The sequence below is a fragment of the Peromyscus californicus genome, unplaced genomic scaffold (genome assembly GCF_007827085.1).
Source record: "Peromyscus californicus insignis strain IS unplaced genomic scaffold, ASM782708v3 Scaffold_10__1_contigs__length_136768540, whole genome shotgun sequence".
Classification (NCBI taxonomy): Eukaryota; Metazoa; Chordata; class Mammalia; order Rodentia; family Cricetidae; genus Peromyscus; species Peromyscus californicus.
In genome coordinates this window covers 87,844,294-87,871,674 of record NW_026294391.1, presented here as the reverse complement: position 1 = coordinate 87,871,674, position 27,381 = coordinate 87,844,294, and the positions used below count along the sequence as shown (strand labels likewise).

The window sequence follows — 27,381 nt, the reverse complement described above, 5'->3', positions numbered from 1 at the left end:
AATTTTTCTTTCTTTCTTTCTATTGAGACAATGTCTCTCTATGTATCTCTAGCTGTCATAAAACTTACACAGCAAAGCTAGCTGGACTTGCTTAAAGAGATCTTCCTGTCTCTGCCTCCTGAGTGTTGAGATCTTCTCCTCATCTTCTTATTCTAGTTGATGCTGTTTTGCAGTATTTGTTAGGATCTGACACAATCAACCTCTTTTCATTTCCTAGTATTTTTTTTTTGACAGTTTGGATATATCTATTTATCCATGTGAGTCTAAAAACTGTATAATTGTGTTTTCCAGTTTCAAAATTCTTAATTTTGTTACATTAAATTGTAATGGTTTTCCATGGAGAAATAAACTTTACCTCATATTAATTTAGGTCAGAGTTCATATTTTTCCATAAAATAACATTATTTAGATCTCTTCTAATAATTACTAAAAATTTTTAGTGTCTTACAGTTTGTCACTGTTGTAAATGAGGTACTTCTATTTTTCTCTATTATAAATATAACTTGTGAGCCATACCCAGCAGTCAGCCAACAGGTGAGAGACCCGTGAGCATGATGCACCAACACCCTTGACACCCACCGGACTCTGTAATCTCATCAACCCACTCCACCCCCCAAATTCACCAACCCCATCATCGTCCCCTTGGCCAACCATCCACCACAGCTTCAGCAGCACTTATACAAGCACCATCAACTCCAGTTGGAAGAACAGGCACAAGCACCACCTAACACTAGTTGGAAGAACAGGGGACCCTATAGTCACCAGCATCACCTACACCAGCTGGAAGAACAGTCTCCGTTGGCACAAGTAAAGTCCACACGAGCCAGAAGAACTGGAGGATACATTGCATTTAGCCACCCAATCCCCCGCAAACCCTAGCTGAGGCAACCATACTGCACCTGAGGACCAGCTGACCACCAGAACCCTTGGCCATTTAGGCCAAAAGACAATAAAGGAAACAGACAATAAAGGAAAAGGAGGCTTATCCAACAAAGATATCACAAGAATCAATACCTGTACCTATAAGAAAGCGGGGAGGGATTGTATTAGCCAGGGTGGTCATGATAGGGGAAAACCACAGAGACCGCTGATCAGAGTTTGTGGAAGCTCATAGACTCTGGACCAACCTAGGCCCTCTGCATGTGTGTGACAGTTGTGGAGTTTGGTCTGTTTGTAAGGTTCCTAGCAGTGAGATCAGGACCTGTTCCTGGCTTTTGGGAATCTCTTCTCCGTGATGGATTGATTACCTTGCCCAGCCTTGAGGCAAGGGTACGAAGCTCAATCCTGCCTCCACTCGATGTCCCATGCTTTGCTCAAGCCCATGGGAGGCCTTCCCCTTTCTGAATGGAGACCGAGGAGTGGAAGTGGGGGTTAGATGACAAGTGGGGATTGGGAGTAGAGAAGGAATGGGAAACTGTGGTTGGCATGTAAAATAAATGAAAAGAAATGTTATTTAGTTATAATAAATAAATAAAGCAAGCAAGCTTGTAATTGCTGGTAAAAAGAAAACATAATTAAATATTTTAGTAATCTATCTTATTGAATTATTTTATTTTCTATTGTTATTGTTGCATTCCTTGTGATATCTAGGTATGAAATAAAATATTAAGCTATTTTATCTCTTTATTTTTTAGATTTATACAGCACATTTTATTTAAGTTTATTAGTGTATCAGTTATAAATTAAAAATTAATATTGAATAATAGTATCAACAGAGAGCATTTCTATCTTGTATGTCAGGGCAAAAAGATATTCATGTTTATAAGAATAAATATTAAAACTATTTGATTAATAAAGTAAAACTTTTTTAAAATCCACAATAAATAAGGTTGAATAAATAAGGTAACTCCATCCTATGAAGCATTAAAAAATAAATTAGATCTGGGACTGTGCATGTAGCTCAGTGATATTGCATGTGCTTAATATATGTGGGGTCCTAAGTTCAATCTTCAGTACTAGAAAAAAAATTAGTCCAAAAAATATCACCGTAGGAAGATGTTCATGTTTATATGTAATGCAGTGTGCTGAAGACTAGTATACACAACATGCTATTATTTTTATAAAAATTAGAAGGAAGAAAACATATGTCTGTGTAGGTATGCAAGTAAATATGCCTTAGAGAATATGTATGTTGTGAGTTTATGGAATGTTTATACATATTGAGAGAGGAAAAAAGAGAGAGGGAAGGAAGGGTAAATGGAGGACAGATTATAAAAGAATGCAATATGCTAATGATATAAGTTAGCTGATATGGTTAAAACATGGTGGAAGAGAAAGACAAAAATGACTTTATGGACCTGTGCATTGCTTGGTTTGTCAAGCTGACCTGTTTTTAAGTACACAAACCCTCACACATAGATTAAATATTCCTTATGCAAAATACTTAGGAGGAGAAGTGTTTTGGATTTCAGATTATTTTAGATTCTGAAATGTTGACCTAATAGGCACTCTTGGAGATAGAAACTAAAGATAAGTACTTGTGCACAGTATAAAGACAGTTTTATACAGTATTTAGTGACTTTACACATGAAGCAAAGATTGTGTGAATTTTTCCACTGTGGCATCATTCCTCAAAATGTTTCAGATTTGTAGCATTTCAAATGTTGACATCTCAGTGATGACCAACATGAACACACAGGTACATACACACATTCATTTCTTTCTACTGTTCATTGAGCTTTGTGAAATACTTGGAAAATATAAAAAATAGATTTTTATTACATTTAAGCAAGTAATTCTGTTCTTTTGTCTTCAGTTTCCTCACGTATAAAAAGTTGGCTTGGAAAAGCTGTAAGGTCCCTATAACGTAATTCCTGCTATTTGCTTCCACTTTCATTTTGAAGAAGAACAACAAAAAGTTGTCATCCTGGTTCATTTCAGTCTGTTTGGACAACCATAGTCACTACAGAATATTATTATTATTATTATTATTATTATTATTATTATTATTATTACTGGTTTTTCAAGACAGGGTTTCTCTGTGTGGTTTGTGCCTTTCTTGGAACTCACTCTGTAGCCCAGGCTGGTCTCAAACTCACAGAGATCCACCTGGCTCTGCCTCCTGAGTGCTAGGATTAAAGGCATGTGCCACCACCACCCGGCATCACTACAGAATCTTGAAGAAACATAGTAGGATTTGTTTCTGGTGCAATAATTACGACAGATACTTCTGGTTGTGTTAGCAATGCAAGTGTGACTTGTATAGAATTCAGTGGAGCAATCGTTATGATGTTATGAGAATATTTATTGTTGATTTTAAGTTCAGGATTTGAACCCAGTTGGCCACTGGTTAGCTGAGTGACCCTCTATAAGTAATATCACATTCTTTCTCTTTATAATGTCAGATAACAACCACCAATTAGTAGCTTCATGTATTTTATCTAGTTAGTAGAGTTCAAATATAGGAGATATAGCCCTATCCCTTGACACCTTGAATTGACATGACAGCCATAACTGAGTTACTATGCTATTATGAGAAAGTAAATGAAAGTTTATAAACAAATGAGCCACAGCACTTTGGGTTGCTTTACCGGGGTGTGTGTGTATGTATGTATGTATGTATATATATATATATATATATATATATATACATACATACACACACATATATATATGTAGTGGGTAGCCATTCCAGCTTTGATCTGGAAGTTCCAACCCCCATTGAGACTTCGGCAACTGTCACACCTACAAGGCAGGGCCAAAGGAGGCGCCTGGAAACCTGAGATCTGGATGGGCGGCGCACTCACTCGTTTCCGGGACCTTGGACGGTGAAGGTGGGCCAAGCAGAGCTCCAGAGAACACCGCTGGACTGCGATACACCTTCCCCAGACCCCGCGACCTACCTATCCCTTAACTTGTAAGTTACGCCATTAAATAAATCTCCTTTTAACTACGTGGAGTGGCCTTAATAATTTTACCAATATATATATGTCAATCTTCTGGTTTTCAGCCCTAAATCAGTCAGAAGGGACTTGGAGCAGCTCACACGCTCAGGTCAGGTCATCATCTCACTTCTCTCTACCATATTATCACTTTCTTAGTGTACTAGGTCATATAAAAGGCTGTGTTGTCTGTAACATGTTGAGAAACTATTAAATAATCTTTAAAGTTTTTCTTTTGGTGAAAAACAGTGTATTTCCCTTTACTCAATACAAAGATGTTATTAATCACAAGTAGAAGCTAGTTTTTCAAGTTTTAATTGAAGCAGATACTTCCTAGAGACTTGAGATGAGCCAGGTTATTCACATATTACCTCCAGGGCAATGGGGAAATGTATTTACTTTGGTCACTACCCCATTCCCAGTTCTTAGTATAGTGTCTCACGCAGTTTGGTATCCAGAAAGTAATCATTGAACCAATGATCCACTGAATGAATAAATTAGTGAGTATTAATTCATTTATTCTCCATCAGTATCAATTAGAACTAATGGCAAACATTCATAATTAGACAGGCAGAGCAAAAACAAGGAAAATTCAAATTGCTATCCTTTACCTCCTTAACATCAGGCTACCAATTGAGGCAACTGGTCAAACTAGAAGAACATTGCATGTCAAAGTACATTTTTGTGTTTGCACTGTTGGTGTTCTAGAAAAGCTAGAGGACTCTTTCATTCAGAAATTGGATAAATGAAATGTAGGACTTGCTGAGGAAAGTAAAGGGATGATAAGAAGTGGGGCAAAAGAGGATAATGGAGGAGGCTAGCATTCTATACATGTGTGCAAAAGGTATAATGGAACCAATTACATATAACTAATATATTCAAATGAAAATTAAAGTAAGAAAATTGAAGCAAAAATATAAAATAAAGAGGTTTGATACTTTTGTTAAAACTGTGTGAATGAGGGGGTATTAAATGTTATCCTTAGTTCAGTAAAGAAGATATTCTGTCTCTCAATTCTAAAATGTTAATAAAAGCCATCCAATGTTCTACCCTAGCGTCTGACCTTCATTCATGTAGGATCAGGCAGAATGTATAGAAGTGTAGCCCTTTTCCTCTCCTCTGTCTGCTGACCAATGAGATTCAGAGAGAAGCCAGGTAAGTTACTTACTTTTCTCCCTTGTACTACATATAATGAGAGGTTTGCCTCACTCATCCATCTTTATGAATATATTTCCAGTGATACCAGCTAAACCTCGTTCTTGATTACAGGTTGGATGGGGATGATAGCCACCAGAGACCACCACCAACGTATTGCACACAATCGTGGAAACTCACAAGAGAAAGTGAGAGTAATAGTATCAGAGAGAAGGTTAAAAAAATAGAGATGAACAGAACAGAAACCAGATTTAAGATTGCATATTTGAAAAGATAGCTACAAAGAGGATGGTGGAAAATATGTTTTCATTGCAAACCACTAGAAATAAGACATTAGACATATCAAAATTAGGATTTGCCCCAGAATGAACTATACAAATATAGCCTCCACTTTATATAGTGATTCTCTAGCCAGAGAAAAGTCCCTTCCTGGGTTGCTAGGTAGGGAATGCACAGGCTTAGAAAAGGTGCAGAGCAAGGTACCAAAATATTGACTTCAAGAAGGAAACAGTTTTCCAGTACCTCAAAACATCTTCTGGGAAACTTCATATGAGACTCAATGGTAAACAACATAATTCTTTTTTTGTTGTTGTTTGTTTTGTTTTTTTTCTAGACAGGGTTTCTCTGTGTAACAGTCATAGCTGTCCTGGAAATCACTCTGTATATCAGACTGGCCTTGAACTCACAGAGATCCCCCTGCCTCTGCCTTCCAAGTGCTGGGATTAAAGGTGTGCACCACCACCACCAGGCCAACAACACACTTCTAATCTCAGAGGTTCTTTAGTATCATATCCGAAATTAAAGTCACACTCACACACTACTAGTTTTTCTATCTGAGTCTCTAGACCCTCCTTCCACAAAATGGGGAAAAGATATTTATATAGTAGTCTTAAGGATTGAGCTAATCTGTAGAACAAGCATTTAGTGTAACAAAGGAAAAAGGCAAATTGTACTGAAGGCAAAAGTGGAGGAGGGGATACTGGTATCCTCCAACTAAGGAATAAAGACAATGTGTAATATAGATACAGTGTAATACTAACCACAAAAGGGTTGGAAACCCCATCATTTGTGACAACATGGCTAAAACTAGAGATTACTAGATTAACTGAAGTAAGTCAGGCACAGACAGTTCCAAATGATCTCACATGTGGAATGCAAAAAGTTTGTCTCACAGAAGCTGAGAGTAGAACTCACCATGCAGGGGAGGAGGAAAGGGTACAATCCTGGATAACTGCATGAATTCCCATTTATATAGGATGATTAACTTGTGATATACTGCTATTTGACAGTTAATTTACTATAATTAACAAAGTATTCAACATTTAGAAATAACTAAAAGAGGATTTTGAATGCTCTCATCACAAACAAATGATAAGAGTCTGAGGAGACAGAATAATATAACCTAATATAAATATTGCAAAATTTACACAAGCATTAATACCCAACTGATATGCACAATTTTATGCTTTTCTATCAATTAAAATAAATTTAAATTTAATAAACTAAATCTTAGACATTATTATTCTGGCAGAGCTTAGAAATCCTTTTGTTCTCAATGTATTGGTCCATTTGGAGAAGGGAGTGAGGGATAGCACTTCCCAAGGAGTAAGTGGCTAGAGATGTTGAAAGACATAAGGAAAGGGGAAGAAGGAAGTTAGCATAAGATAAGAGGATAAGATAGAATGAATTGCTATACAAAGAGCCTACTGATCTTGATTTTACTTCCAGCTGCTAACTCTGGGGTAGGTCAACTCCCTCTTTGCTCCTATAAAATTGAAATGAACTCTTTGTTACTTTTGGGGGCACATGGATGGTCTGCACCAATGGTGCATCTTACAGAAATGTCCATGATCATTAAGACTGAATCATTGTAGAAAAGCATAGTAATTAGGAAAATGGTCTTCCAAGTATTAGTGCCTTGAGCACAGAGCTCTATAAGTTTAGAAGTATTTCATTTCTCTACACTCCTGTTTTCCTCTTCATTAAATAAAGCACTCACCACACAGAGTTATACTGATATTTAGATAACATAAGGTAGAGAACAGGCTTATTATAGGGAATGGCATATGACAATTACTTAAGATCTATGAAGGAGGTTGATGATAACATGAAAGGTCCCATTAAATTATTTATAGTCTGCTTGAAGGAATAAATGTTATTTGTAATAATATTGTCTCTGCTAAGAAAAAAGAAAGAGTGGAAGTCATAGTTGAGTACATGCTCTTGGTATCTGTTGGGGAGTATCTCCAGGTGTGAAAATGAACAGGTTTCCAAATGTAAAATTTACTAGCAGCTAAATGTTCAGGTATAGGATTTCATAGGAAGAATAGGGTCACATAATCCTATAGAAACCACCAAATTTAACTCTTATGTAACTTGGTCCAATAATGCCCCCATCACCTGTGAAAAATGTACTTGATTGCCTGTAGCTATCATATAGAAATCTGTATAAAGTGGCAACTGCTATGGTCAAGAAAATGTTTTGGGCCAGGTGGTGGTGGTCACACCTTTAATCCCAGCATTTGGAAGGCAGAGGCAGGCAGATCTCTATGAGTTTGAGGCCAACCTGGTCCTCAGAACTATTTCTAGGACAGATGGGGCTATACAGAGAAACACTGTCTCTAAAATCCAAAAGAAAAAAGGAAAAGAAAATAAAATAAAAGAAAGAAAGAAAGAAAAGAAACAAAGAGGGAGGAAGGGAAGGAGGAAGAGAAAGAAGGAATTTCATAGTTGTGTAATTATTCTCTACTTCCTTATTATGCCTGCCCTTTGTGCTATAGTCTAGGTCTAGTGCACCTGAAGGCCTGATTCTACCTATTGCTTTTTTCCTGTGTTCTAATGGAAGTAGGAGTAAACTAGCTTCAGAAATGCAGGCAAGTGTCAAAAGGGGCTGTGTTACTTATTCTATCCTCTCTTTTCTTGTCTATCTCCTTTATATGTTCTTCTATAGGTAGGTCTTCCTCTTGAAAGAGTGCCTTCATTCTTGCTGGGTTCCAATGACTGCTCCTTAGGAATAATAATTAACAGCTTCCTCTCCTGTTGGTTCCCTCAATATTGCCTCTACCTCAGTAAACATACTCTTCATCTAATGTCCTTCCATTAAACCTCTGAACATAGCTTATGTCCGGCGAATCATAATTCTAACTGGTTAGAAGAGCAGCACACAGCCCTCTTGTCACTTCTGTCTCCACTGTAGTAGCTCACACTCTACATCATGCTAACAGTGCTCATCCTTCATAGCTGCTACTACTGATGATGATGGACCTTTCTTCTTCATGGTACATAATAGCTCTATGTCCACCAACTAATTTGTTTTATGTTTTATTGAAATCTTTACCCTTCTTTGCTGGGGTAGAAATTTTATTTTTTAGCAGTTGGGGAAATTGGGATAGCTTCTGACATCTGCTGATGGAAATCCACAAAAATCAGTGACATACAGGAGTCACACCTCTAAGTTGTTTTGTTGTAAATCTGTTGATTCATCTCTGCAAACTGTTTAGTACCAAAAACCGGTAATAAAATGTCCATTCCCAAGGCTGATATTAAGGATTTTTTTTTTAAAGTTTATTTGACACCATGCTGAGTTACCTTGTACCATACAACATCAGGTTCCTGATCAGACTTCTTAAAGTCATCCATGTCTGGGCAGGAGATCTCCTTTCTTTTAGTAACTTCAGATTTCTCTAAGTAGCGGATTCTGCTATTGTAGCAGAGGCCTGATTCATTCTCAGCAACAGTCAAGGACATGGACACCTTCATGCAGTATGTGGAGTTTCTGTGGGAACAGAGAAATAAGAAAATGGCTTTATTGGCTGTTTACAACTTTTACACTCTATATATTTCAAGAGTATTGAATTTTCCATTTAGGGCATTGCCTAAAAATGAGAAACGACATTAAGCCAATACATAGCAACTTTCTTCTTCAACCAACAGAATGGTGTAGAGCAAAAATGGTGATGGAAACATTCCTGATTATGAGATAGCTACAGAGCTATGAGGGTAAGATGTAGCAATCTATGAATGCTAACTTCTCTCCTAGAAATCAATGTTGCTTCCTTGAAACTTTGAAAAGGAAAGCTATGGGAATGTTGCCAGAACTGTGGTCACAGCCATTTTTGCTCTTCAGCTATCTTTTGACAGTTCTCCCAGTGATTGTTGAACTTAACGTTGTTTTCTACCCCCACCATTTTGTTCTCTAAAATACATATAGAAACCAAGATTGACATGCAAAGGATACCTGTTAATATATGTAGCATTTCTTTCACTTCCATTTTTATTGTCATAAATAAGATTGTAGTGAATATGCTTATATACGCAATTTTACACCTTCTATCCCAAGGGTAGAATCATCAAGTTAACAGAAATATATATTTCTAGTTGAGTATGAGATAATCATTACTCATCACAATACAAATTGTTTTTCATTGCCCAAGAATAGGGCTGAATTCAATCAGTAATGACCACAGTTGTCTGAAGTAACAATACAGACTCCTATATTTGCAGGTCTCAGAAGAAAGGTTTAAAGGTTGATGATAATTCTCAATTTGACAGGATCAAGAATCACCTAGGAGGACTAACCCTGAACATGATTCAGTACAGGACCTCATTCTATGAATTGGTGCTACCCACATTTAGGGTAAGGTAAGTCTTCCTACTACAAGAAATTCATTCTAAAAGCATATATAAGTGTTTAAAGTGCTTCTTGAAATGTGCTAGTGGTTGGACATCCCATCCCTAGACAAAGCTCTATAGTCAAATAATGACTACTAAGAAAAGAAAAAATAGTTTCTCCCAGGGATGAGGCCCTAATTGGTTACCCAATACAAAAGGGTACAGCCTTGAAACCATATGCACACAAACAATGAAGTAGATCCAGTAGGTTGTATTTATATATTTGTGCATATATATATATGGATGCAATGATAATAATCAAAGAAAAAGAAACTATCAGTTTGAGAGTGACAGAGGAAATGGGAGAGATTGTAGGGAGGAGACATAGGAGGGGCTAGAGTGAGGAAAGGGGAAAGACTTTAAAATTACATTAAAGTCTATTTAGAATCAATTCAAATAAAAATAAAAGAAGATTAATAAATAATGAAAATATTACTTGTAAATAAATAATAAACCAAAAGAAAGCATCCTATTAAAGTGTGTCTAAATTAATTCTTTCCACCAACACTATTATTCTAAAACACTGAAATTTGTCACCTGGCCACTTTAGAAATCATGTGAATTTGCAGAGTTTTTATGTGAAGATATCTAGGGATGGAAATTTTGCTTTCTTGAAAGTTGGGTACTACATAATTGATTTTCAATAATGTGAGTTCGGCAAGCATATTTGGGACTGGTGAGGTGGTTCGGTAGTTAAAGTGTTTACAACACAACCATAAATATCACAATTTGGATTATCAGAATCCACATAAGTGCCCAATGGGAAATGAAATTTCAGCCTCAGAAAATAGAGATTGGATTGAGATGGCTAGAAAGCCTAGTCATGTAGGTGAGTTCTGGGGTTGATTGAAAGACCCCACTTCACTGAATAAGGTAGAAGAGTGAATAAGGGTAAGTCCTGATATTGACCTCACATCTCCACATACATGTGCTTCATGCATACCCACATAAATACACATACACATGCAAAAATATTTAAGCACCCAAATGCACACCACATACACAGAGAAACATACACACATGAAAATAGAAAAACAAAAATAAAAAATATATTTTCTGAATTTGATTAATTTCAAACAAATAAATAAAAATTTTATCTTTGTTTCTTTGTATGCATGATGTTTTACTACACAGACCAGAAAACGTCAAACACAAAATGGGAAAATGCAATGTATGAGAGGATGTAGCTTAAGTTTTCCTGCCTGGCCCACAGTCAGAACAAATCTCTCTCACCTGCCAGTCCCACAGCCTCTCAAACCCGACCAAGTAAACACAGAGACTTATATTGGTTTCAAACTGTATGGCCGTGGCAGGCTTCTTGCTAACTGTTCTTACAGCTTAAATTAATCCATTTCCATAAATCTATACCTTGCCACATGGCTCGTGGCTTACCGGCATCTTCACATGCTGTTTCTCATCGTGGCGGCTGGCAGTGTCTCTCTGACTCAGCCTTCCACTTCCCAGCTTTATTCTCCTCCTTGCCCCGCCTACACTTCCTGCCTAGCCAACGGCCAATCAGTGTTTTATTTATTGACTAATTAGCAACACATTTGCCATACAGAACATCCCACAGCACTTCCCCCTTTTTTTTTTTTAAAAAAAAAGGAAGGTTTTAACCTTAACAAAGTAAAATTACATATAATTTGGGAATTTGGGCGTAGCTTCTCTTACTGCTTCCTGCTGGAGGGGGGCGCTGTATCTTATGGGGATACAAAGAAAATTTTAGGATCATGGAAAAGTCCATGAGGGTGTATCGTCTGAGCCAGATGCCTTCAAACCATTCTGGATGTTGGATCATCTGGGCCATGGTGTCATCGGAGACCTTTCAGGGGGTCTTGGCTGGTCAAACCTGATGTATCTTAATCTGGAACAAATCCATAGCCTTTGGCTTTCTGTGGGAACAAAAGCAGAGTCTCCTTTCCAAAGTAACATATCCTTATATCCAAATTTTGAAGTCAAGGTACCTTTAAAATATACATTTTGGCATAACTCAACAGCTTTTACAATCAAATATTTTTCTGCAGTTAAAAGTCCCAAAGACAACACAATGCAGATTCTCTGTGTAATATCCATTTTTACGTGGCTTATTTTTTATACTACCTTTACTGTCTCTTTAAAGACTTTATTTTTTAAAACTATGTATTTATTTCTATAACTCTATATATCATCTTTTTTGTCTCTTTCAAGCCTACGTATCTTTTACACACATTGTAAACTATTACATCTGAATCTGTCTTATTGTGAATCTATTGCCTTAAATTGCAGCAGCTGTGGCTGCTGGATCCACCCACCTCAGCTTCCCAACATGGCCATGGTTTACCGCCAGCTCTGGGAGCTATCGGGGGTCTATGCTTTTAGCCAAGCAGCGTGTAGCCCAGAAACCTCCCCTTTTGCTCTGCACCAGCAAAGGCTAAATCCACTATGCAGCTCAAAGTGCCACTTGCAAAGGCCTCATTCCCGCCATAGGCAGGTCGAGCACGCACGCTAGGAACCCACCAGTAGCTCAAACCAGCAGCTGCCGCTCATTTGAGAGAGACAATTAGGAACTGTTTTTAGCTCCGTTTTAGAATCTTTTCTCAGGTTTTTAGGTGGAAACTCTTGCCCCACGTTGGATGCCATTTGTTGCTAGAGTTTTCCTGCCTGGCCCACAGTCAGAACAAATCTCTCTCACCTGCCAGTCCCACAGCCTCTCAAACCCGACCAAGTAAACACAGAGACTTATATTGGTTTCAAACTGTATGGCCGTGGCAGGCTTCTTGCTAACTGTTCTTACAGCTTAAATTAATCCATTTCCATAAATCTATACCTTGCCACATGGCTCGTGGCTTACCGGCATCTTCACATGCTGTTTCTCATCGTGGCGGCTGGCAGTGTCTCTCTGACTCAGCCTTCCACTTCCCAGCTTTATTCTCCTCCTTGCCCCGCCTACACTTCCTGCCTAGCCAACGGCCAATCAGTGTTTTATTTATTGACTAATTAGCAACACATTTGCCATACAGAACATCCCACAGCAAGAGGAGAGATCAGAAGCATCTTGACAAGATTGAGAAGGCCAACTGTAAATCTCAGTGGGAGTGTTTAATCTTTCTGGAGAATATTTCAGGACCACTTCTAAATTAATATTAACTCACTGCTAGAAATACAAAGTGTCAAGAGTAGACTTACAAAGCAAAGTAGTTGAACAATCCTATATCAGATGGAATTAGCATGCTTATCACTCATTTGAAGAGGGCCCCAAATGGTTGGCACAATACATACTGTTTAGTGGTCATTCATTGAAACTTTAAAACATTCCAAACAAACAAACAAAGCACAGAAAAGCAGATGGCTGTGAACATTAGGTTTAGAAAAAAATGTCATCAAAAGGATGCCTAATCAGTGAAGATAATTACAAACAAAATACTCATAAACTGGGACTGGGCAAGTGTTTATTTTCATCTAAGAAAATAAAGTAGAGCAGCTCCTGATGTTCGGATACAGCACTAGTATATTCTATATGATACTGTTTTCCGTTGTTTCTAATGTGGGTTTCAAGAACCCAAACAACTTAAGTTAGATCTCCTCAGGTTCAAAAGGAACAAATAATTGGAGCTGGAGAGAAGGCTCATTTAAGTGCACTTGTTGCTCTCACAGAGGACCAGGGTTTGATTCTTAACACCTACATGATGGCTCACAACCATTCATAACTTAAGTTACAGGTTATCCAACCCCCTCTTCTGGCCTCCACAGGTACCAGGCACATATGTGGTGCACATATATTCATTCAAGTAAACCACTCATACACATAAAATAAAATTAATTAATCAAAAAATTATTTGAAAGAAATAAATTTGGCAGATGTTAGACACCTTTTTTTAATATCATAGAGCTAAAGTCATTATTTAAAGTCTCATGGAAGAAAAGTAAGTACTGGTTCAATCATTGTAGCTTTTCATGAACATGTTTATAACAATTCAATGTTAAGTGTTTTCCTAAGTTTCTTGGCTTCCTACAAGGCCATATATGATCCAGCCTATTATAACAATCTCTTCTCCATTCATCAAGATGCATCCACAGTGGAATTTTTACTGTTCTGTGGACATGCTAAGCTTAATCAAACCATAGGACTTTGCATTTTTGTTTTCATTGATCATCCAATGTCTGTTTATTTGGTAAGCATAAGCTAGTTAGGGGAAATGATCCATTGTTCTTCCTTAACATTCTGTTCCTGGAATCTAAATGAATAGATACTAGATGATAAACTAATGTCAGTTGATTAAGTGAGTAGATATTAAAAAGTCTGTGCTGTGGGATGGTCTGTATGTCAAATGTGTTGCTGATTGGTCAATAAATAAATAACTGATTGGTCAGTGGCCAGGCAGGAAGTATAGGCAGGACAAGGAGGAGAAAAAACTGGGAAGTGGAAGGCTGAGTCAGAGAGACACTGCCAGCCGCCATGATGACAAACAGCATGTAAAGATGCCAGTAAGCCACGAGCCATGTGGCAAGGTATAGATTAATAGAAATGGATTAATTTAAGCTATAAGAACAATTAGCAAGAAGCCTGCCATGGCCATACAGTTTGTAACCAATATAAGTCTCTGTGTTTACTTGGTCAGGTCTGAGAGGCTATGGGACTGGCGGGTGAGAGAGATTTGTCCTTACTGTGGGCCAGGCAGGAAAACTCAAGCTACAAATGGCGCCCAACGTGTGTCAAAAGTTTCCACCTAAAAACTGAAAAAAGAGTCTAAAACAGAGCTAAAAACAGTTCCTAATTGTCTCTCTCAAATGAGCAGCAGCTGCCGGTTTGAGCTACTGGTGGGTTCCTAGCATGTGCGCTCGACCTGCCGCCGTATGGCGGGAATGAGGCCTCTGCAAGAGGCACATTAAGCTGCATTGTGGATTTAGCCTTTGCTAGTACAAAACAAAAAAAGAGGTTTCTGGGCTACACACTGCTTGGATAAAAGCATAGACCCATGATAGCTCCCAGAGCTGGCGGTAAACCGCCATGTTGGGAAGCTGAGGTGGGCGGGGCCAGCAGCCACAGCTGCTGCAGCTTAAAGCAATAGATTCACAATAAGACAGATTCAGATGTAATAGTTTACAATGTGTGTAAAATATACGTAGGCTTGAAAGAGACAAAAAAGGTGATATATACAATATAGAAACAAATACATAGTTTAAAAAAATAAAGTCTTTAAAGAGACAGTAAAATTACTATAAAAAATAAGCCACATAAAGATGAATATTACACAGAGAATCTGGATTGTGTTGTCTTTGGGATTTTTAGCTGCAGAAAAACATTTGATTGTAAAAGCTGTTGAGTTATGCCAAAATGTATACTTTAAAGGTACCTTGACTTCAAAATTTGGATATAAGGATATGTTGCTTTGGAAGAGTCTCTGCTTTTGTTCTCACAGAAAGCCAGAGGCTATGGATTTGTTCCAGATTAAGATACATCAGGTTTGACCAGCCAAGACCCCCTGAAAGGTCTCCGATGACACCATGGCCCAGATGATCCAACATCCAGAATGGTTTCAAGGCAACTGGCTCAGATGATACAGCCTCACAGACTACTCCATGATCCTAAAATTTTCTTTGTGTCCCCATAAGATACAGCGCCCCCCTCCAGCAGGAAGTAGTAAGAGAAGCTACGCCCAAATTCCCAAATATACCAAGCTGACTTTGGAGATGTGTAAAGGTTAAAACCTTCCTTTTTAAGAAAAGAAAAGGGGAAGTGCTGTGGGATGATCTGTATGTCAAATGTGTTGCTGATTGGTCAATAAATAAATCACTGATTGGTCAGTGGCCAGACAGGAAGTATAGGAGGGACAAGGAGGAGAAAAAACTGGGAAGTGGAAGGCTGAGTCAGAGAGACACTACCAGCTACCATGATGACAAACAGCATGTAAAGATGCCGGTAAGCCACGAGCCATGTGGCAAGGTATAGATTAATAGAAATGGATTAATTTAAGCTATAAGAACAATTAGCAAGAAGCCTGCCACAGCCATACAGTTTGTAACCAATATAAGTCTCTGTGTTTACTTGGTCGGGTCTGAGAGGCTGTGGGACTGGCGGGTGAGAGAGATTTGTCCTGACTGTGGGCCAGGCAGGAAAACTCAAGCTACAAGTCTGTATTCAAAATTTATACCATGTTTGTGTTGCTTTTGCAATAATCCCTTTAAGTTCATATCTTACATTCTTTTATATCCAAGTATATCACTAATTAAATATCAAATTCCTTATATAAGTATGTCCTAGATGACTTTTGGGTATTCTTGGACTACTAAGTGAAAACTAGACATTTTTTTGTGTCAGTATATTGGCAAAGAATGAAATATACTGACTATATCTGGAAAACAAAAAGTACAGCAGAAGGGCATAAAGAGAAGATAAATAGTTGTGGGTTTTAAATGGTACTTAACACAGAAGAAAGAGTCTATCTTCTGGATATCCAAAGAATTCTGAACCTTCCTTCATGTTTTTGGACTTTGATCATGTATGCTCCATGGCATTAACACATACAGGTAGAAGAGCCTTAGTAACTTACTTAATCTCTTCCCATTATTACCTTAATGAAAAGAGAACTACAGACCAGAATTCTCAATCATAGAAACAATAGGTAGAATATGTTAATCCTATCAAATAAGTTCACTATTTAAAATGTGCTTAGCACTGAGTAGAAAATAAGGTTAAAGAAAGACAAATCAAGGACAGTGGTTTGGACTTACAATGCATCAACTTTAAAAGAAGCTCCAGTAGATTCAGCTACTTCTGTGACCCATATAAAACTGTCTCACAAAAACCACAATGTCAAGCATGGAAAATTTCTCTTCAAGTTGTTGATCAAAGTCTAGGAGTCTCCTCAAACAATCTGGCTACTACCCTTGTCCTTGGTTGCCTCCAAGAACTTGAAGATAAGTTTCTACTATGGAAGAGATCACACACTTAAACACAGGAATAGAGCTGAAGCTCACCTAGAAACCTCCTTCATGAGGACTTATTCTCATAGTATCTAAGGGTGTTATGCAAAGTGCCAAGAGAGAAAAGCAACTGATAGTACCACTCAGCTGTAAAACCTATGAACTACAACAATGATTAACATGACAAAGTATACCCAATAGTACAATAGTAAACTTACATTTGGGGGTAACTAATAGCTATCTAATTGGACTCACAGTCAACTCAATAGAAAGGAATTCATGCCTGGTGCTGTAAACCCAGCCAAGTACCCAAGGTTGGATAAGTCATGGATCCTAAAGGAGAACCTACTACTGCCACTTTCCTAAACCAGTATAATTTATAAGTGAATTTTAAATACTTATCCTTATACCCAGAGATAAATGTAGCTCTCACCTCTCTTCAAAGTAGTTTCTTTGTGAAGGAGACAGAGACCATCAAGTAAAGTCAAAATACAGAGCTCAACTGACTGTGGGTTGCTCAACTCCAAGTGATACATCAACAACACAACCCCTAACCTAAGGTTCAGGGGACATTCTGGAAGAAGGGACAGGAAGATTTTAAGTGCCAGAGGACAGGAATGTCTGCTAGGAGATAGTGCCTTCTTTATTCGATGGGAAAGCTATATCCACAAAAATCTCAAAAATATGGTCACCTATATGATACTCATTAAATAATGACACCAGTTGATATATTAACTTGTATAAGGGAAATCTCTTAAGTCCCTATCTCTAGATGCAGAGCTATAGACAATTAAGAGCTGCTGAGAGAACAAGATTCAGTCTTCTCCAGGGATGAAGTCCCTCATAGATTATCAAACCCCAAGTGGTCAGGAGAGAGAGAGAGACAGAGAGACAGAGACAGACAGACAGAGACAGAGACCAAGAAACAGAAAGAATAATTAAAGAAGAATTCATAAACTTGAGAGTGAGTAGGAATGAGGGGAATATATGGGTAGAGTTAAGAGAGGAGGAGGGCTGAAAATAATGTAAATATAGTTTTCATGTATTAAATTCTCAAAAGATTTTTAAAGTAAATTTTAAAATTTGGTTTACATTTTTAAAGTAGAAATGTGATAAGGCATGCCCTTTCCAGACAATCATGTTAAAAAATTAAAATATCTAAAATACTCAGTGTAGTATTTGTTACCTATTAGGTATTCAATAAATTATAAGTACAAAACCAGAATTTTTAGTATAGCTTGCATTGTTATCTATATCACCAATAAATAATAGTATATATTTATATAACAATCACTACTATATTTACAAACAACATATTAGTTACACCAGGATAAGACAGGCCACAGGTTAGGACTGCCGCTTCATTGGGGATTTAGCTCAGTGGTAAAGCACTTGCCTAGCAAGCACAAGGCCCTGGGTTCAGTCCTCAGCTCCAGGGGAAAAAAAGACTGCTGCTTGACAGGAAATGGTCTGAAAGTGGTAATTTGGGGGAACACATCTAATACCAGAAGACCAGGAAAGTCTGAAAGGATAAAAAAGATACACTGAATTAGACACGAAAAGGAAAATGAATGGAAAAAAAAAAGCTTTCAGGTACCATGAAACACTAGCTACAAGACAAAGGTCATAACTTTAGAGGTCAAAGGGTTAATGATGGTCCACTAAATTTTCTGGGGCTTCTTAGACAAATGTTTCCTCTAACAAAACCCAGACCTCCAGGCAAGATTTTCAGGCACAAGAGATGCACTCATGTGTTCTTTCTCCAACCCCTCCAAAGATTAAATGATTTAGGCCCTGCCAGCAGCACTTATATTAACTTGGGGTGACCATAAGGGCAGGGGACTCACACTGAACATGGCTGATGAGTTGCAGGAGGAAACGTTTCAATCCTCCCTCACCCTTAAAACACAAACAATCTTAGGCCAGGGCCCTGCATATATACTCACTCTGGCTCTGTTCACTGGCATGTCAATTGAGGCTGACAAATTGCTTGTTAACCCATGAACAAGCCCTAATATGAAGATGTAGGTGATAACCAAGGTCCCTGGAACTTAAAGACAGGCCTAGTTTGAGTCCTGTTGTCACTAGGGCTGACCTAGTAGAGGTATGATCAAGGCTCCCTAACAGTCTGAGATTCAAGTTGATTTTTATTAGTCATGTAATCCAGCCCTGGCATAGTTCCTGCTAACAATCTTGCATTATTTAGATTTTATTTTGAAAAATGCCTCAGGCCCATTCTATTTAAAAAATTTCCTGCAAGTGGGGTCTAAAAATGTTACTTTTCTTTCATTAGGTACAATTAGAGCTGTGCAAGGTTGAGGAGGCCAACTGACGAGTATGCAAGAATGAGGATTATACATATTTTCTCTCTTCCTTCAACATCCCAAGGGGGATAAGAAACACATTCTGCCTTTATATAAGGAAAGAGCCTTCACTGTGATATTCCAGCAATGACTTATAATTACTTGCGTCTGTAATCTTTGCAGGTAGAGTTCTTGCTCAGTATCCATAAGGGAATTGTTCCAGGATGCTACAACACACCTCCAAAGCAAAAACTTTCAGATGTTCAAGCTTATTTTTTAATATAAGATGACATTATATTTGCATATAACCTATGTACATTCTCCTAGATACTTTAAATCATTTCTAAATGACTTTTAACTAATGAAATATAGATGCTATGTAAATAATAGTTATACTATATTGTCTAGGGAATGCTGACAAAAAGTCAGCACATGTTCAGAACTAATGCAATTATTTTATTCCTATGAATCTTTGGGTCATGGCTGTTTGGATCCACAAATGTAGAAATTATGAAACAGAAAATTTGACTGTATTTCCACATCTTTTATCATAGTTAATTCTACCAGTATGTGGAAAAATGGGCAGGCAAGGTAACTATCATCTAATAGGAATAAAATGTAAATGTAAAAATGATTTAAAAATAACTTTGTTAAATGTATCCAGCTAGGACCAAGATCTCTTGGTTTTTAGTCTCAGAAATTGATATTAACATTGCTTAAAAGCCAAACTACTTGTAGTTACCCATGTCAACTTGGAAAGCTGATAGAATGAGAAGTAGATGCTTACAGATGATGTACTCAGAATAATTCTATTAAGGTGTATAGCAAATCTGCTGCAATTGAATAAACATCACAGCTTTCTATACAAAAGTTTAAGTTTTATTTCTTTTTTTTTCTTTCAAAGGCAATTCTAAGGGAATTTTGATCAAACTTAGTTTTTCTAGGGAAAAGGTAAGACTTAAGCTTTCATGAAAAAAAAGTCAAAATATCCATTATAACTCACATTTGCAGAACTTGTTTATATTACAAAATTGAAAGGATGGTTTGAGTACATGTGATTTTTGTGTAACCTGTAGGTTAAACAAGTATCAAGAATCTGAAGAATGAGAAAAAGAATTATACCTAAAAATAGAAGCATTAGTAAAATGACTTAGGATTTAGCTAAACTTTTTAAATAGCTCCTTTCACAATCTTATTTCACTTCAAAATATTTTCTTTGCAAATTCCAAAATTATCTAGTGATCACCAAACTAAAAAGATTTTTTTGACATTTAAAAAACATAAATTGGGGCTGGATATATGGCTCTTCAGTTGAGAAGCACCCACTGCTTCCCAAAGACCCAGGTTCAATTCCAGTACCCACTTGGCTGCTCACAACAATTCCAGTTCCAAAGGATGCAACACCCTCCTCTGGCCTCCATGGGCACCAGGCTTTCATGGGGTTCACAGACATATATACAGGTAAAACATCTATGCACAAAAAGAAAAATTATGAAATCTGAAATTGTAAATTGATTATGTGTGTGTGTGTGTGTGTGTGTGTGTGTGTGTGTGTGTGTGTGTGTATCTACAATCATTAGATAAGACTGTCCTCCTCCAAACATAAAACAAGTAGCAAAATTCTGAGGTCCTTTGCTGATTTTTCACTCTTCAAATTTTATTAGTAAAAGACAGTTTTATTGTAAATATTTTCAATTATTTTAGATTTGTCTATTTTATTTTATAAAACTGGATGAGTGTTTTGATCACATATATGTCTGTGTAGCATATGCATGCTTGGTGCCTGTCAATATTAGAAGAGTGTATCAGATCCCCTGGAACCAGAGGTGCATTTGGTTATGAACTGCCATGTGGGTATTAGGAATTGAACCTGAGGTCGCTGCAAGAATAACAAGTGCTCTTAACCACTGAACCATCTCTCTAGCCCTTGAAAATATGTTTTAACTTAATGCACAGTCAACTTTAAGACTAATACAGACCATAACTACACAAAACTACAAGCATGTAATATTAATGCAATAAAACTCTAAAAGAGGTCAAATTAGCAAATTTATTGATGTTATTCAATGAAAAAAGTCCTACATAATCATTAAAATGACAGAAATTTGCTATATACATTGAAAAGTAAATGAAAGTCTAATGTAAGAATAAAAAGTATTTGTGCTGTAAAAGAATTGGGGAGAAATACAAGGTCATTTGAGAAAAACCCCTTTGTGTTTTCATTCTGGTAAATACTTTTAGTGTGTAGAGCTGTGAAGAGTTCAGAGGTTTTTGCTTTTTATAAGATGCCTTGTCAAACAAAGAATGTTCTATTTCACAGATGATGTAAACAAACAAGGATATGTTGGAAGGATGAACAGGGAGTATTTTCTCAAGTGCTTTCATCTCCCACTGACATAAATATTCAGCCTTTGGCATGCTACTGTTAATCTCCGACTCAGAATAATCCACTTAGTTCCTTATAGTTCATGGTACAGTTCGGGAATATGTGAAGTTAACTCTAGGAAATGAAATGAACTGTACTAAGAAACTTGCTGCTTGAGAATATGGCCCTTAGAATCAGAGACTTGGGTTCATATCTCACCTCTATTTTATCCTAACAATGGGTCTTTGGCCAGGTGACTAAGTCTCAGGTTTTGGTATATGAAAAATGAGAATAGAAAAAGCAACTCTGTTTATAGGGTTATTATACTGCCAAATGTTGGATTTGTAAAGTCTGATATTTTGATGGATTTTCCAACTAACAAGTCAGTCTTCCAGTTTAATGAATCTTTATAGAATACATGAGACTCCTAGGTCAGAATTCATAAACAGTAAATTAGTAGTAGCAATGCAAGGCAGCAGTATTTGGGTTGTTTACTCAAACTTTATTCCATAGGATAATATGGAGGGTGTCAGTGTAAGCAATGTATTACCTACAATAGGAGAATCTCAAGCTTGAGAAACATTTATCTTTGATAAAATGTTATAGAAAATCTAGCTCATTGCTACAGAGGGAACTACATTCTCTTTGTTTCAACCACTGCTCTAGGCAACCTTGTTCTTCAGTTTAGAGGGAGATGTTCTTTGTATCCTCCTAAATTGTTCTCTCTATATATGGCTTTTTAAAATATGATTTTATATTTATTTCAAAATATTATTTTTATCCACTTGAGGGGTGCCCATAGAAGATTAAAAGAGGGCCCTAGAGGCACTAAAGCTGGAGTTACAGGTGGCTCTGAGCCACCCAATACAGGTGTTGGGATCTAAACTCAGGTACTCTGGAAGAACAGCAATGTGCTATTTGTTTGTTTTGTTTTGTTTGTTTCTTTGTTTTATGAGACAGGGTTTCTCTGTGTAGCCCTGGCTGTTTTGGAATTTACTGTGTAGACCAGGCTGGCCCTGAACTCACAGTCATCTGCCTACCTCTGCCTCCCAAGTGCTGGGATTAAAGGCGTGTGCCGCCACTGCCAGGCTCAACTGTTCTTAATTGTTGAGTCATCCCTCCAGTTCTTCCATACACATACCTTTGAAAAGAAAATCCCACAAGGCATATAAAATATGTGACAAAACGAAGGAAAATTTTCTTGGAATAGTGAGGTACTTTACAGAAAGTATTTAGTATGGTGTGTCATATGTACTAGGTGTCCAATACAAATGAACTCTATAAGCCACCACTACATTATCCAAACTGCAAACTACATAAATAGATTTTGTATTCTTTCTGTTACTGTTTAAAAAAATAGATAATGGATCAGGATATAGTAAATGTGTTTGTGTGTGTGTGTGCATATACTACTTGCTAAAGATACAATTTTAGCCTGAAAATATAATAAAATGTCATTCACTATTGGGAAATGGATGTAACTTGGTAGTACAGTACTTGGCTAGTATGTGTAAGACCATGTGGTTGTTCTCTAGCATATTTATGTGTGCATATACACACATAAATATATGTATGTGTGATTGTGTGTACACTATAAATTCAAAACAAACTAAAATATTTAGGCATTTGTTATTAAAGTCAGAATACTCTTAATTAGACATTACACACATATTTAACAGCTATTAATAAAACAAAACCTGAGATTCATGAGTGTTTCTAGTGATGAGTTCTTGTTAACAACACCAAGGAAAACAACTATAATCTGCCCCCTAAAGGCCCAGGGATCTGACTCATAATGGCTAATTGAGGATGGGGGTAAAGATAAGGGAAAAAATCAAGCATAATTACTATCTTCATTCAGCATTACTATCCACAGTATAGTAGGAGTACTTTCTGTGTTGTTTGAAGACATATCTAAGAATTACAATTGGCAAGCATTAGCCTATAACAAAACATTTTCCAAAAATATGTAGACATTGATGTTTTTGTGGAAATCTACATAAGTTCTCTGTAAAGTCTTCCCATAATACTTTCACTGACTATAACAACTATAGCTCATTTCCCTTTTGCTTTTTATTTAGATTATGTTGATATATTTACGTGTCAATATGTTCTTTCATAATTATTCGCATAGTATTCATAAAGTCTTTACGTTATTGCCTTAGTTACACAGTGAACTCTTCAAAAACACATCTTTCCTTACATGCACCTATCTCTCCATACAATAGATACAGATCATTCTTCCTGCCTTTGTGTTGACATTGTCTCAGTTAATTGACTAGGTAACTAGATTACCATGCCCTAAGCTTTTATGATCTCTTATCTGATCTCTGTCTGCTCATCATTGTCAGAGAACTTGAAAGACTTGTAAATATTCCATAGTTTTAGTTGCCTGTTGTTATGTGACTTCTGCATCAGTAGCCCTATCATTGTACTATCATTAGAATTGGTAAGGTTACCTTATTAGACAAACCCAATGACCCTTGTTCACCTTCCTCCCATGCATTTTTGGTAAGGTGACAATTTCTTTCACCTTATAATCTCCCTTATTTAAAAATAGCTTCCTCTGTCAGATTATCTGTCTGGAAACACCTATCCCATTTTCATCCCCTTTGGGGTCTCTTCAAAATGCTGAGACTCTTCTAAAGGCTTTAGAGATTTTTGTTCTGCTTCATTGTATTTTCTATCCATCTAAACTTTATTTCCAGCAATTTTTTTCTAGTGACTAGTGAATAGAGCCTAGTCACAACTGAGCACTGAACAAATACAAATTGTGTGTGTGTGTGTGTGTGTGTGTGTGTGTGTGTGTGTGTGTGTGTACAATTTTGTCCTTTCTCTTAAATTCCTTCCCAGTATAACAAACTAAGAGCTAAAGGATAATATACCTCTCATAAACAAACTTACTAAATCAGATACTGAACTTATCTTTCTCCTACAGTCTGATTTTCCTTTTGTATTAGGTATTATGGTTACAAGTATCTCTAGCCACTGTACTTAATTTATCAAGTTGGGTGCCTCAGAATTAATAGAAAGAGATAAAAATGGTACAAACAGGAAAGCAAGAGATCAAAATATCTTTATTTGCAGATATCATCATTGCATTTTAAAAGTCCACCATAAAGTGCTTAAATCAGATACATAATCTCAACAAAGCAGCAGAACACAAAATCAACAACAGAAAAACCAGTAACCTTTCTATAATGAACTTGTTAAGAATGAATCTAGGTTTACAAAATAGCTCATTCACAATGGGCTTAAAGATACCTAGGAATAAGCCTAACCAAGAGGAGAAATACCTTTATAATGAATCATTAATACACTGAAGAAGGATATTAAAGAAGGCACAGAAGATACTATGACCTGACTGTTTTACAAAATATGATATACGAATTCAACACAGCCATCCTCAAAATTCCTAATGTTTTCTTCATAGAAATAAGTAACAACAACAACAACAATAATTATAATCTAAAGTATATAAGAAAGCATAAAATCCCAAATATCCAAAGTAATCAAAGCAGAAAGAACAATACTAGTATCACAATGAGCCTCAAATTATACTGAAGATTTATAGTAACAAAACTTCATGTTGCTGGAACAAAAACACACATGTATGTTAATAAAATAGAAAGAGAAAGAACCCAGAAACAATTTACGCAGCCATAACCACCCAATTGTTGACAAATGTGTCAAGATACATACCAAATGAAAGATAGTCTCTTCAACAAATGTCACTGGAAAAGCTGGATATCTACATGTAGATGAATGAAAACAGATTCCTATCTCTCACCATGTACAAAAATTAATTCAAAGTGGGTGAAAGGCCTTAATGTAAGACCTGAAATGCCAAAACTACTAGGGGGAAATATTAGGCATATAGGTGGCATAAGCAGCAACCTTCTGGACAGGAATACAATAGCACAGTATATATAGCAAGAATTGAAAAAAATAGAATTCTGTGAAATTAGAAAGCTTCTGCAGGTTAAAGGAAACAATCAGGAGAAGAAGAGGGAGCTACAGTGGGAAAATATGTAAATTACATATTATATAAAAGATTAATATCTAGAACATAAAATTAAACACTGGACAAATTATCCAGTCAATAAATATTAAAGAATGGAATAGTCCATTCTCAAGAGAAGAAATACAAATGGTCAATAAAGATCAGGGAAAGTGTTGAATATACTCAGTGATCAGGGAAATACAAATTAAAACTTCTTTAAGATTCCTTCATTTGCCAGGCGGTGGTGGCACACACCTTTAATCCCAGCACTACGGAGGCAGAGCCAGGAGAATCTCTATGAGTTCAAGGCCCGCCTGGTCTACAGAGCGAGATCTAGGACAGGCACCAAAACTACACAGAGAAACCCTGTCTCAATCCCCCCAAAAAGATTCCTTTTTCTACAAAGAACTAACTGAAGGTAAGTAAGAAATGCTGAGAGAGACAGTCTTCCCCAGGGAAGAGCACAACAATTGGTTATCCAATATCAATTGCCAGGCCTGAAAACACAGTGCCACTGTATGAACCAAGCAGGCTATATTTAGAAATATGTATGCATATACAATATTTAATGAAAAATGAGGCTATGACTTTGAAAGAGATCAAGGAGAGGTATATGGGTGGGTTTGGAAGAAGAAAAGGGAGGAACGAAATGCAATCATATTAAAATCTAAAAAATAAAATAGGTAATAAAAATTCTGATATATACATAGTGAAGTATTACTCAGCCACAAAAAGAATAAAATTTGTATATGTGCTAGAAAATTGATCAATTGATCATCATATTAAATGATACAAGCCAGAGTTTAAAAGGGAGATATATGTTTTCTCTCATTTTTGAATACTAAATTTTTACAGATGCATAAACACATACAAACAGAAAAGAGATTAGCATGAGTGTGGAAAGGGTAGAAGGAAGGGGATATAGGGGCAAATATGCTCAGAATACATTATAACATGGATGACATTGTTGATATATATCAATATGATATGCAACTAATGTATATGAATAAAACACACCAAAACTATTAAAAGAAAGAAACCAATCTGAAAATGCTATATATCACATGATTCCAAATCTATACTTTTCCTGGGAAAGACAGAATCTATGGAGCTAATAAAAAATGATCAGTGGCTGTCAAAGTCCTGGGTGGGGTGAAGGTTGAAGGATAAAAATGGTGCATACACATGATATATTTTTCAAATCCTACAGATTACACTACCCTGGGTGAATGTTCATCTGAACTTTAATTAACAATGTACTAAATTAGTTCAGTAATTTTAACAAGTTAATCTAATACTGGTGGTATAGATGGAAAATGGTTTCTGCTCGATTTTCTAAAAATGTAAAATGACTTAAAATGCCTTTTAATTCTTTAAAATGCAAAAATACTTCAAATTAAAATAATAAAAATAAAATGGTAAGTAAATAAACAAAAGATCAGTGTCTGAGTTCCTCTCCATACATTTCCTAGTTAAGCACAATCAAATTTAATGCATAAACAAACCTTAACTTCAAAGTGTTAGAAACAGCTGGCTTTCCACTGGTCACAATTCGATGGTTTTCAGCCAGTCCCAGGCAGCCAAGTGATCCAACAGCCAAATGCCATAGTTATAACCAATAAGGTAGTTTCTCTCCTTTCAGGCTTGGCTTATCTAGTCCACCATTTCTCGTTTTTAATATTGCTGAACTCATGAATTATCACTTATTCAAATGAACTTTGATTTGCCTTTGATTTTTTTCTCTTTTCATTGGGAAGTAGTAAGGGCTTTTAGTTGTTTTGTTTTTCAGGAAGAGTTTGGTGGTGGAGGTCTTTAAGACATGCTACATAACACTGTACCTCCAGGAAGGGGCACATCAGTCCTTTGTGTGGGATACTCTCCTGGCAAGAAGGGGAGTGTGAATTTTAAATCTTCCTTTGGAGAGTTTCATTTCCTTTTGTTTCAAGTCTTTTCTGTTCTCCTCTTCTGCCACACACCTTTATGGATTTTCCTCTTTGTGGACATTTCCCTTACTTCCAAGGAGATGTAGAGACCATCTAGCTCTCCCTATTGCTTTCACAGTCTGGAAGCTGTAATAGTCCTAGATCAAAAACCAGGAGA

At 36.7% G+C, this 27,381-nt stretch overlaps 1 protein-coding gene across 1 annotated transcript in view; it reads right to left on the bottom strand.

Annotated features, from left to right (window-relative positions):
• The window catches only part of Il1rapl2 (interleukin 1 receptor accessory protein like 2), a 1,222,115-nt gene that overhangs the window by 530,753 nt on the left and 663,981 nt on the right, over window positions 1-27,381 (bottom strand). Inside the window, exon 4 of the mRNA XM_052736534.1 lies at window positions 8,625-8,811. Within this exon, the coding sequence (XP_052592494.1) occupies window positions 8,625-8,811 (187 nt within the window). The remainder of the gene's footprint in view (window positions 1-8,624; window positions 8,812-27,381) is intronic.